This window comes from Choloepus didactylus, chromosome 1, assembly GCF_015220235.1.
Source record: "Choloepus didactylus isolate mChoDid1 chromosome 1, mChoDid1.pri, whole genome shotgun sequence".
Taxonomy (NCBI): Eukaryota; Metazoa; Chordata; class Mammalia; order Pilosa; family Megalonychidae; genus Choloepus; species Choloepus didactylus.
The window spans coordinates 217,530,465-217,543,509 of record NC_051307.1 but is presented as its reverse complement, the minus strand read 5'-3'; the positions used below and the strand labels follow the sequence as shown (position 1 = coordinate 217,543,509).

At 37.7% G+C, this 13,045-nt stretch overlaps 1 protein-coding gene across 1 annotated transcript; it reads right to left on the bottom strand.

Annotated features, from left to right (window-relative positions):
• Nucleotides 1-763: 763 nt before the first annotated feature.
• On the bottom strand, nt 764-12,413 carry C1H3orf49 (chromosome 1 C3orf49 homolog). The gene is made up of 5 exons (XM_037799673.1): nt 12,289-12,413; nt 9,070-9,392; nt 6,511-6,635; nt 1,927-2,040; nt 764-1,027 (listed from the first exon to the last, which is right to left on the bottom strand). Exons 1-5 carry the CDS (start codon nt 12,411-12,413, stop codon nt 830-832), a joined length of 885 nt encoding a protein of 294 aa, XP_037655601.1. The 3' UTR covers nt 764-829.
• Nucleotides 12,414-13,045: the final 632 nt, after the last annotated feature.

The following is a 13,045-nucleotide window of genomic DNA, read 5'->3' as shown; positions in this document are numbered from 1 at the left end:
TCTATAAGGGCTGTGAACCTATGAAATTATGTGCAAAATTTTGTGGTATATGGTTAACATTACCCGTAATATTAAGAACCACTGGTTTAAGATGTAATTACAAGATGCAAAGTAAATCAATGAACTTTACTTTCCATCTCTCTCTCTCCTTAATGTGATTGTTAAATGTTTTGTTGATATATTTTCTTCTGTTTTGTTCTTTAGGAGTCATTAGAAAAAAAAATTATTGACAAGGTAAAGAGTTGTTAGAGGTAAATTGTCAGTTAAGATTTTCTTGCACACAATATTTTGTGATTTTAAAAATTAAGCAAATATTGAATCTCTTGTAATTTTCTTGAGTATTGAATTACATATTCAACATTTGTTTAGTTACATCTTTATCCATTTATTTTAGTTCAGACACGTGACACTTTGCATGAGTCACACCTAAATAATGTATTTTTGTAATTTTAGTAAGTTGAATTTTATCTTTAAAAATGAATGTTTAAAATTAGCTTAGTAGTAGTCATATTAAAAGTGTCATAATACCTTTAAATGCCTCTTCTAATTTCACCTGGCAAATCATGGGAGAGATTTCTTTGCAGAATTGCTATATCCTAATAAATGTTTTATTTTTCATTATTAGTAAAAATTATGAGGCAAAAATCTGCTTATATTGACTCAGAATTAAAATCAATTTTTCAAAAGGGATTTTCTTTTTAGGACTATTGTGCAGAATATTGTAAAATATCTTCCCTATTGGTTAATTCACTAGAGAGATCTGTTCAGGATTATGTACCAAAAGATAAGAATCACTATGAAGATAACTTTTATACAGTCAGGAACAAAATTAGAAGCAGCAGCAGGTACATGGGAAACACGCATTTTTCAATTTATACTTCCTCATGGTTCGCTTGGATATCCTCTGGAACTGCTTAGAAGACTGAAGAATTTCATCCCCTAGAAACTTGCACTGCTGAAGCTCAGCATGTCTTTGGGCCAACAGCTTCATGGATTTTTCAGTCACTGTTTCTATGAGCTCATCCACCTATGACAGACAGATACCAAAAACAAACAAAAAGCCATGTGTTGGAAAGTCTTGTCAAAACCTAAGTGTGGTGGCTTGAGTTATGTACCCCAGAGAAACATGTCCTTAAGATTTGAACCCATTGTAAATAGGACCATTGGATAATGTTACTTCAGTTAAAGTGTAGCCCAACTGAATCAGATGGGTCTTAATTCTATCACTGGAGGCCTTATAGAGAAGACCACAAGGAAAGAAGCCATGGGGAGCAACCAGAAGCTGGAAGTCAACGGAACCCAGAAGAAAAAAGAGACTATGCTGCATTGTACATTGCCATGTGATAGAGAAGACAAGGACCAAGGATCACTGGCAGCCAGCCCCAAAACACCAGTCTTCTGGGAGAAAGCGTCACCTTGCTGACCCATTGATTTTTCTCCTAGTCTCAAAACCGTGAACCAATAAATTCCCATTGTTTAAACCAACCCAGAGAAGGGTGTTTGTTTTAGCAGCAAGGAAATTAAAAACATTAAGGGAGGGCTGTTTTTCCCAAGAGATGAGTGCAGGAATTGGTGGATGTTTTGCAAATCCCAAAGTATTATTCTAATTCAGGTCATAGCAAACAGAGCTTGAAAACATGCATTTACCACCCAGTGGTAAAGATGATCTCACTTCTTCTCAAAAGAAGCCTATGTGCATGTCTTCACTTTAATTGAATTCACTTCATATTTATTAGGCACACTGCATCATCCCAGGTGCCCTTAGCAATCCTTTAGCCACTCTTAGAATGCCCCCCACTAACATTATTTCCTAATGCTAATCATTAATTTTGTCCCACATCTGTGCTGTCAGCAGGGCTGTGCATTCAGTTAAGCCCATCCCTCCAATGCTTCTGAAACACAAAAGTAAAAGCTTTTGTCCACTACCTGCATTTGAAGCTTTCCTACTGTCAAATCTGATTTTCGGAGACTGTTTTTCATACTATGTTTCTTTTTTTTAAGTGCTGGGAAGCGTGATCTCTTTTTTGATGAAAAGGGAACCTATCAAAATAATGCAAAAACACATCAGATTAGGAAGAACCAACATTATTCTTGTGACAGCATTTAAATAAGAATTCTCACCCTTGGGACATTCTATTATAAACTGAACATTCTCACATAACGTTGGCTTGGAGACCGTAGTTCATATTATTCTCCACGCCCCATGTATCTCCTTTGTGCCCAGAGCTCTCTTTGAAGAGATCTATAGGGTGCAGAGAAATGAGATTGTCTGTTTCTGAAAGAATACACAGTGTCAGGAAAAAAGCAGGTCATTTGCAAGGGGAAGAAAAAGAAATTGCCTCTGCAGCTGCTGAGCACAGTGAGATTGTGGGGCTGTTGATAACCAGTGCCCCAGAAAGCTCATTATCACTGGATCCAGTTGTTAATTTGGTCTCTGTTTGCAGGTTTCCTTATTTTCATGGTAGACATGTCTCTAAACATAAAAAGAAAGCTCTGGGTTCTTTCCTCCCCAGGTCTGATACTTTTCCCATTGTCCCTGGCTTGGTGGTTATGAGTACCTGTTCTAATAGTGTTTCTATTGAAAATCATTCCTAGGTTGTGGCTCCCAGCTAATACATGCTTTTTTGTTCTTACTAGGTTCACTCTTCCTTCCCCTTCTGCCTAATAATTAGCAATAGGATTATTGTGAGACCCACCTGAAGTAGGATGTGGGACCACATCAGAGTCCTACCTTTTGCCTGATGAAGTTTACACATGGTGTCTACTGAACCACCACACTGCCCAGCCAGCTTGCCCCAGCTCAAATAACACTTGCAGAGCCTTTTCTAATCCATTTAAAATAGGATCCCCCCTTTTGTTCTCTCTCCCATAGATCTCTGTACTTTTTCCTACAAAGCACATATCATACTTGATAATTTACAAAGGTATTTCTGTGTTTCTTTGTTGAATACAACTATTATAAATTCAAATACCTAATGGAGGTGGTCTAAGGGAACACCGACTGATGAATGTAATGTTGAACTGTGGTGTATGCATACAACAGAATATTGAGTGGCTGCAAGAAGGAAGTTATGAGGCATGCAACCAGATGAATGGATCTTGAGGATGGCATTTTGAGTGAAATAAGCCAAAGTGAAAACACAAACATTATAATGCCTCACTAATATGGCTAACTATAATGTGTAAACTCTGAGAATTGAATCTTAGAGCACAGGTTATCAGGAGAACGCTTATTGTAAAGGTTCCTAGATTGTAAGATCTTACAGCAGTCACATCTATTCCTGAGATGCTGAGTTCTTTGTGGATAACCTGGTCAGTCGAGTATCTGTGTTACAACTGAGACTCAGAGCTAGAGTTCGGCAGGTATGAATGTCAGTATTACCCCATACAGCAACTGTTAAAGGCTGAAAAAGAGTTAAGACTTTAATTAGAGATATGAATGAAGCAGATCTGGTTTGGAATAAGGCAAATCAGGCCTAAGGGTAAAGGATGATATTGACAGTGTTTTAAAACTTCAACTTTCTTTGAGACCAAAGGAAGAGATGTTTATTTGGTACAAAATCTTTTTCTGTAGCACACTAAATAATTTAACTTGTATGGTCAGTTTCTTCAAACACCATAATTACATGGAACTTTGAATAGAGAGTGAGATCTGGTAGGTTTGTACAGGTTAGTGTGAAACCCTGATACCTCCCAAAGTAATTTCAGCAGTGAATGAGGATATATTGCAAAGCCCCCCTGAAGGACAGGGGGAAAATGTGGAAATAGTAAACTTCCCCACCTGGCAAATTAATAATATTCTCACAAGCATCGGGGACTACCAAGTTAGAAGGCTGAGCCCTCAATCTTGGTGCTTGCCCTTATGAAGCTTCTTACTGCCAAGGAGAGTCTAAACCAACTTACAATTGTGCCTAAGAATCACCCCCAGAGAACCTCTTTTGTTGCTCAGATGTGGCCTCTCTCTCTAAGCCCACTTGGCAGGTACAATTACTGCCCTCCCCCCTTGGTGGGACGTGACTCCCAGGAGTGTAAATCTCCCAGGCAACGCAGCACATGATGCCTGGGGATGAGCCTGGACCCAGCATTGTGGGATGGAGAAATTCTTCTTGACCAAAAAGGGGAAGAGAAATGAAACAAAACAAAGTTTCAGTGGCTGAGAGATTTCAAGTGGAGTTGGGGGGTCATTCTGGAGGGTATTCTTATGCGTTATACAGATATCCCTTTTTAGTTTTCAGTGTGTTGGAATAGCTAGAAAGAAATACCTGAAACTGTTGAACTGTGACCCAGTAGCCTTGGTTCTTGAAGATGATTGTGTAACTGTAGCTTACATGGTGTGACTGTGTGATTGTGAAAACCTTGTGGCTTACACTCCCTTTATCCAGTGTATGGACAGATGAGTAGAAAAATGGGATCAAAAATTAAATGAATAATAGGGGGGGATGGAAAGGATGGGATATTTTGGGTGTTCTTCTTTACTTATATTTCTATTCTTATTTTAATTTTTTTGGAGTAATGAAACTTCAAAAATTGATTTTGGTGATGAATGCACAATTTATGATGGTACTTAGAACAACTGATTGTACACTGTGGATGATTATACGGTATGTGAATATATCTCAATAAAACTGAATTGGAAAAAAATTTTCAAATGTCTGGAAGGCCCAGGCAGGTTTTGTAAACCTAGACCAAATAGGGACTATGTGAGCTGGAGAGAAGGTGATGCCCACAAAGGAGGCAGCCTCTGTGCAGCTCCTGCTTGTTTCCATAAGGAATTGTGGGCCCAGCATTTCCAATCTTCCTATTTTTCAAAAGAAAGCTGAAAATCCAGATTTTTATTTAAAATGTCCTCATTTTTAAATGTGGTCTACTAATTCAAATACACTTTTGAGAACATTCTGATACTTAAATAAAACCCTGTCTGGGCCAGATTCAGTCTAAGGGCCTCTAGTTGACAACCTCTGATTTAATATCTTTTGATAAACAAAAACTCTTAATTTTAATAGAGCCAAGTATATCCATCTTTTCCTTTACGATCGGTGCTTTTTGTATCCTAAGTAGTCTTTCTCTATCCTGGAGTCACGAAGATATTCTTGCTGTCCTCCAGAAGTTTTAATATTTTGCCTTTCCCACTTAGATCCATAATCCAACAGGAATTAATTTTTGTCTATGGTATAAGATAGATGTCCACGTGTCCCAGCACCATTAATTGAAGAGATTATCCTTACTCCATAGCTCTGCAAAGCCGTGGTTTAATGTCTATACCCTCTATTAAATGATAAGATCCACAAAAGCATGACCATGTCCATTGGATCACCATAGAAACTTCCTGGCACATAATAGGGGCACAGGAAGTATGAACCCAGCACACAAGAGGCAAAATTCAAAACTAATAGTGGTGCACTCTGAAAGTCATTTTCTAGAGCAGTGCTGCTGTTCAATAGAACTTTCTACAAAGATGGAAACGTTCTATGTCATGCTGTCTGATATGATAGCCACTAGCGACATGTGGTTATTGAGCACCTGCACTGTAACTAGTATGGCTGAGGAACTGAACTTTTAATTTTACTTAATTTGAATTCAATTAAGTTGACATAGTCACATGTGGCTATTGGCTACCATATTGGAGAGAACAATTAGGGAGGGAAGCATAGCATGGTAGCTAAGAGCAAGGACTCAAATGCCGGGTCTTTCTGGATTTAAAGGCTGACTCAGCTGCTTTTCTGGGCAAATTACTTCTCAGTGCCATCCCTAAAATAAGGAAAATATTGCTACCTACCTTATATGGCTGTTACAAGGATTCACTAGGTTGATACTTTTAAAGCACTTAGAACAGGACCTGGAATATAGTGAGCTTTAAGTAAATGTTACATTTAAAATAACAATAATAAATAGTTCAGAGTTCTGTTTTATAAATATTCTGGGCAGTTTAGGCTCTAATTAACCTCCCTGAACATAAAGAAAGCTTTGGTGTGGAGAGTCCTGGATCATCTAGCGCTCTATTATCTATTGTGTACGTGTGGCTGTTTTAATTAAAATTAAATAAAATTTAAAATTCAGTTCCTTAGTTGTACTGGCCATATTTCCAAGTCTCAGTAGCCACATGGTAGCTAATGACTTCCACATTGGACAATATGCACTTGCATCCTTCCAGAAAGTTCAGATGGACAGTTCTGGTCTATTGATTCTTTTTCACACAGCTCATGGATAAGCCAGATTGCTAATCTACTAAGTAGGCATTTGTACAGTTGAGAAAGTCAGTATCAGCCTCAAAATTCCAGATGCTGTTCTTCAGGTTATAGCTGAGGCTGAATAGTTTAAGCTCAGAAGTAGAGGAATTCGACCTGGTAAGCTAGTTTTTGTGCCCTGAATTCTTGGAGAGGAAGCACAAGCAGTGGATTTAAAAGATTTATTGTGGGGGATTTGTGGTCAGAGAGAACCTGGTTTTTGTGAAATCCCTAAGCACTGACATATGCATAGGTCTCTAGAGGCAAGTTTGTCTGAAGGTCTTACCTTTTGCAGTCCTGATGGAAGGGATGTCACAGACAACCTCTTGGTAGTTCTCCTAGCCCGAAGGAGTGTATTTCCTCGGGTTATCTCCTCTGTCTCTGCTTCTACAACATCAACTTGTATAGTTGCTTAGAGAAAGAAAAAAAAAAAAAAAGAGCCTGTAAGGATCATAATTATAAACATATTCTTCAAATTAGAAAGTATTCTGAAAAAACAGCATTACATGCTACCTTGGTTACGTTTTTTCTTGGATTTGCATTGGATTTTCTTGGATTTGAAAACATAGATTTGTATTTCCTAATCTTACACTTTCTCCTGCACATATTTCCCTTTTGTTGTGGTAATGACTGCAATAGAGGCCAACCTAATCTTTGAAACTTCAGTTTTGCCCTGCATTATTTTGCCCTTCAACCATTGTGGAATTAGAAAATGTAACCCTCTAAGGTGCAAGGCTATCCCTTAAGTATTTGTTCCTCATTGAAGCAAAGTTTAAACTATTCTCCAGTAATGAAGCTCAATCATTAACATAACATCTTAATGGTTTTTCCCATACCCAGGAGTCATGCTCCTTAATACTTTATATCAATTCAATTTTTAATTCAATAAATGTGTTTTAAAGGAAACTTTATAATACTACCTTAAATTGAGATCCAGTATCATAAATAGGCATTACAATTAATATGGTAAAAACAAAATCATGTTTTTGCCTGCAGAAGGCACTAAACTTGAGGTTAATCTCAGTTTGTATAAAAACAGAAAAGGTACAAATGAGACTTTTTCCTTGATATAGTCAAAAGGATTGATAGGGTTTTACATAAAAGGTGTTTGTGAGTAGCTCTGTGTTTTAATGGCACTATATGCGTTATGTAAAGTCATCTTATCTTCCTTGAGGTCCATTAATAAGGACTTCTTAGAATAACAAACTTCAAATACAATAAAATAGTCCACTAGGCTATCCAGCTGGAACTTCAACTCAGCAATCCAACTAGAATTAATGACTTCTTTTCCAAATCAGGTCCATTGTTCCTAATCTCAGTGACTGATGACTCCACTTTCAATGCAGGTGCTCAACCCAGGGGCCTAAGACTTAATCTTGACTCCTCCCACCCCACCCCACCCCTGTCCTCCATTGTCTAGCTCATCCCCAAATCTTTTAAATTCTACCTATGAATATCATCTCCACATCTCTACTGCCATGATTAATCCAAGCTAAGACCATCCCTCATTTGAATTAATGCAAGAGACTGTTTATTGTTCTTCCTGCATCTCCTCTTGCCTTCCTTCAATTCAGTCTCTTCTCTGCAGCCAGAGCTAGCTCTCAAAAATGCAGATCAGCTAATACAGAACTCCAGCTTGAAAGTATTTGATATTTTCTTAGCAATCCTTAGGAGAAAGTAAAAAATTCTTCATACCGTCTTCAACACCCTGACCACCTCTTTATTCTACACCCTGACCAGCTTCTCCCTGGCTCTCTCTGCTCCAACCACATTGCATTAATTTCATTTCTTATCATGCCCTGTGCCCTCTTGATATTGGAACTTTGGAAATAAACCATTGCACAGATTAGAAAAAGAAATTTGATCCTCTGTTTTCCACTGTACTCTCAAAGTCCAGCTCCATCAGTATAGAAACATGTCTTCTGTGTTATTTTCAACAGAAATATACAGGTCAATCCATACCTGGTAATTGCTAGATGCTTGGATGCTTGCATTAGTGACTGCTTTTTCCAGAAGAGATTTTGTTTGAAAGGGCAATCAGTCAGCTAGAAACCATCAGGTTTTTTTTTTTTTTTGCTTTGTTTTGTTTTTATTTTGCAAAAGTACCCACCAGGTTTGCAGCCTGATAGCTGTGTGAAACATGAGGTTGTGCGTGCATTTCCTATGTTTACTCTAAGGGCTGTATGTGTTTCTTGAGGCTGTGCTGTAAAGGACATTAAAGGACATTACAGAGAAGAATGCAAACAGTGGTGGTATTTTTCATCATAATTCACAGGACACTCCCCCTAGCAGCATTATTACATTGCTAAAAAGACTTAAATAGTTCAAATGTTGATTCTTCCACAAAGTATTTAGGTAGACATATTAAATAAAACATCCTTTATGACTTTCCAAACATAAATATCATTCATTTAATTCTCACCACACCCTCCATTTTGTAAGGAATGGCCATTTGAAAAGTTGTGTCACTACCTTCTCCAGAAACAAAATAAAACAAGAAAAATTACATTTTGTTTAATTTATTATTATATATCTACATATATATATATAAGTGTTTGACTGTATTCATTCAAATAAGAAATGATTTTAGATGTGATTAGACCATTGATTGGTTGGACTGGAAGGGACCTCAAAGAATCTAATCTAGTGCTTTCCATAATGTATGTACATACAAGTCACCTGGGGATCTTGCTAAAATGCAGATTCTGTTACAGCAGCCCTGGATGGGGTCCAAACTCTGAATTTCAAACTCACAGGAGATGACATACTTTGGGTGTCAAGAAAAAATTCTGATTTCACTCTTTGTCTTGGCCTCCACAATTAACGATAAATTGCCTTTGATTACCATTCTGTGAGAGCTTTCTCATTCTTGGTTTGGTAAACAACTTGGGAGATGGGAGCTCCTTGACAATTCTAGGAAGAAGACTCTGCATATTTGAAAGAAGGGTTTCCTTATGGTTAGTGGAGCCCTCTCTGCTGACCCTTGCTGGCTTGCTTCTGTGCTTGTATGATAGCATCCTTCCAAAAGCAGTCTTCATCTTCTTCATCACATTTTTTTTCTTATTTTGCTGGCTTTTATGAAATTCCATGTCACTATCACTGGACAAGTCCTCTTTGGGGACCAGTACACTTTGTTTTACCAAATTGGTAGATACAGCTCTATGCCATCTAAACAAAATAAAAATAATCTGTGTTAAGGAAAGTGAAAAGTTAAAAATAAAATTTTAAATCATTAATACTCAAACTTCAAATGTGAACAAATTATCCAATTCCAATAAATGAAATTAAAGACAAAGAATCAAATCACAGAAAAATAAAGTCAAAGCAACTACGTGTTGTTTCGTCACCAAACTGTATTAAGTACATTCCAGCCCCTATATCATTTGATATTACAGCACCATACAAAGTAGATTATTATGATCTTCATTGTATTCAGTAAGCTAAGACAGAGAGGTTAAATTAATTGACTAAGGGTAGAACACAGATTTAATCCAGGCCTGTGAATGTTAAAATACATTACTTCCTAGAAGCAAATTGGGAATATTATTTCAATGATGGTTGAGATAGTTTTTGCTAGATTTGGTGGTTTCGAGTCCACAGTGATGAGACAATCGACAAAGCAGTCAATAAGGAGTGCAGGCCCCTGAGACCCAAAAACACACTGCATTTACATAGAACACTCATTTAAATAAAATACTCTAAACTCACATTTCCAAAATTCCAAATAATCATGTACCATGTTCATAATTTTGCCATATTTTAGTAATAAAAATAGATAATATTTCTTGATAGCTTTCTAAGAACTAAACATTCTTCTAAGTGCTTTCATGTGTATTAAATAATTTAATCCTCAGAATGCCATTTCCATTTTACAAATAAGGAGATTAAAACTTGCAAAGGTGAGGTAAATTATACCCAGATGACCTGAAGTCAAAGTCTGTACTCTTAATCTATATGCTAAGAGTAAATACCACCTGTTTCAGTTCCCCAGATGGGTTGGCTTAAAAACTAAAATTTATTGGCTCATGGTTTCAGTCTAGAAGGCTTGCTTCCTCCCAGAGTTGATGTCTTCTGGCTGGCCAGCAATTTTGGGGGGTTCCTTGGCTTTTCTATCACCTGGCAATGCACATGATAGTGTCCTCTCCTTTCTCTTCCAGGTTCCATTGACTTCCAGCTTCTGGCTGCTCCCTGTGGCTTCTCTTTCTGTGTCCAATTTCCTTTGCTTATAAGAACTTAAGCCATATTGGATTAAGTCCCACCTTCTTTCAGTTTGGGCACACCATAGCTAATAACATCTCTAAAGGTCCTATTTACACATGGGTTCATACTCACAATGACCAGGGTTTAGACCCAAACATGCCTTTTGTGGGGACACATATTTCTAATAGGGATTAAAAATTTTTAAATGCTCTTCATATACTACCTACAAATAATCTCAAGTCCCACCACTAGCATTTATACCATACTCCAGGGAAACACAGTTCTATAGTGAACATCAGTCATTCATCACTGTCTGTTACTATACACGGAAAGTAGTCTGGTAAGTGCCTAGACATTTGAATTAAATAGGTTTGGTTCAACGCAGCACAAAACTCCCAAGCTGTGTGAGAGTAAGCATGTTATTTAACCTCTATAAGCTTTGGTTTCTCATTAGAAAATGGGCATAATAGTTTCAGAAAGGTGAGAAAAAAAAAGACATTATTTATATACTTGGAACATAATAAAGCATTCAATTAGTGCTAACTTTTATTACCCTGCTGGTCAGATCAGTGTGAAGAAAATATAAAAAGCAAAGAGGGAGCACAAGCTAGAGGTCAAAACAAGGGAGACCTTGCAGGTTGTATATACATAATTTCCAGGGGGTGCAATTCACATGCAGATATCATTTTGTGGACAGTTATTACAATAATTTTCCAGCAGATGGCAGTAAAGTGTCCTGAAGAAACAGCACCATTTTTTCATTCACCCAAAGACAATTTATGGGCTAGGATTGCTCTCCCATGGACTCCTGAGAATCTTTTTAAAATAGCCATTAATGTCTACCACCAGAAATATGTACACATACATATTCGCACAAAACAACAGAAATACAATTTCAGGAGATGCAGGAGTCCCAAAGCCCATCTGTGCAATGCCCCAGGTTAAGTCAACTCTAAGTCTGCGAATTTCTAGAATGTCTCTGAAGGAGGCCCCCTCTATCACTCCCACACCCACCCTGATCTCCAATCCACTGTTAATGTAATTGACATAGGTGATTTTGCTCTGGGGCTCAGGAATATAACTACTCAGTTTCTGTTAGGAAAAGAACCCTTTTCTTAAGTTTTGAAATAATCTTGGTTGGTAGTGAATTTATTTGGTTGTCTTGCTTCCATGTTAAACCTCTATTTCTTGTTGAAAGTGGAAATCCCTGCCATTTTTTATTTTGTCCATGGAAGTTAAGAAGTTTGGTCTTTAATGCTCTAGGGCCCAGGAAGACACCTCACTTCTACATGTCTGAGCATTATCAAGAACCTGGTAAGAGAGAAGCCCAATGAAATTGGAAAATAAATCATCACACTGACTTTCAAAATTAAAATGTATTATATTTGGAACATTTCATGCCTTTCTTCATGTTTTTGCCACCGGCAAGAAATATCAGTTATGAGACAGTTTTAATGTTACATTAAAGAAAGTGCATGTGGGTGAAATATGTTTAGTGCATATTTCAGCAGCCAATTTGCTAGGAAAAGGAAAAGAAACTACTAGTATTGGCATGGGAGGTAGGATGTCTAAAATTCCGAGACTGAAATATCAACCTATATTAGACACATCGAAACTCAAATTCAGGTGGAGAGGAAAGGATTTTCCTGTTACAATTAAGACTTTGCTGACCATAAAATGAAGTTCCACTGTGGCACTAGGTTTCCTGCTGAGGTATAAATACACCCCCCACCCCTCCAATCCAAAGAGAGTCTTCATACTTAAATGCATTGTTTTAAAAGAGATGTTACTGCTTCTAATCATCACAGTGAATACTGTTAAATGCAAAATTCAAACAGAAAAGAAATGAGTTCCCAATTCCTACCTTTCAATCCCCGTCCTTTTGAAAGGGCCATTTTTCCTTCTGGATTGCTGAGATCTTCGGTACTGGCCAACTTTTCCGTAGGCAACCTTAAAGGGCTCGGGCAGATAAAGCTGAGGGTGATTCATGGCTATCAACTTCACCTGAAGTTGCAGGTTTGGATTTTTTTAGGTCTTGATCTCACAAACTTTCAACTGAGGGCCCATTCAACTTCTGGGCTGTTTGGGGTAGTGTATGTAGGAAATTTTTGGACTCCCCTTCTTATTCCTTTCCAAGTGTTAGAGACATCACATGTGGGACTGACCCTGTGTACCATTTCACAGAGGTCATAGATGACGCATTTGACAGAGCTGTGGGAAATTCCGCTGCACCCTGTGAAACACGTGTAGGAGATTCCTGGGCAAGGCAAATGCAGAAACAGTGGCATGATTGTTTAATCATTTGGATCAGTAATGAAATAATCACAAACCAACTGATTATCTCATTGAGGATGTGCATGTTTGAATTCTGAAGAGGAGAGAAACATCCCAGCTTCAATTAGATTTGTAGACTAGAGCTGGTGACGTTTTCTCCACTGTGGGATACACACATGAAAAGGCTGCTTGTTGTTTGGACATCTCACAATATACCCCCAAGGACTTATGTTTCATTATCCCTTGGAATTTTTTAGTGGTCTCTTAAAGCACACGGCTGAAAAAGTTGAGAACTTGACTCACCCTTCCCTTCCAACAGTTTCCCATTATTTCCTGGAGAAGAGCAA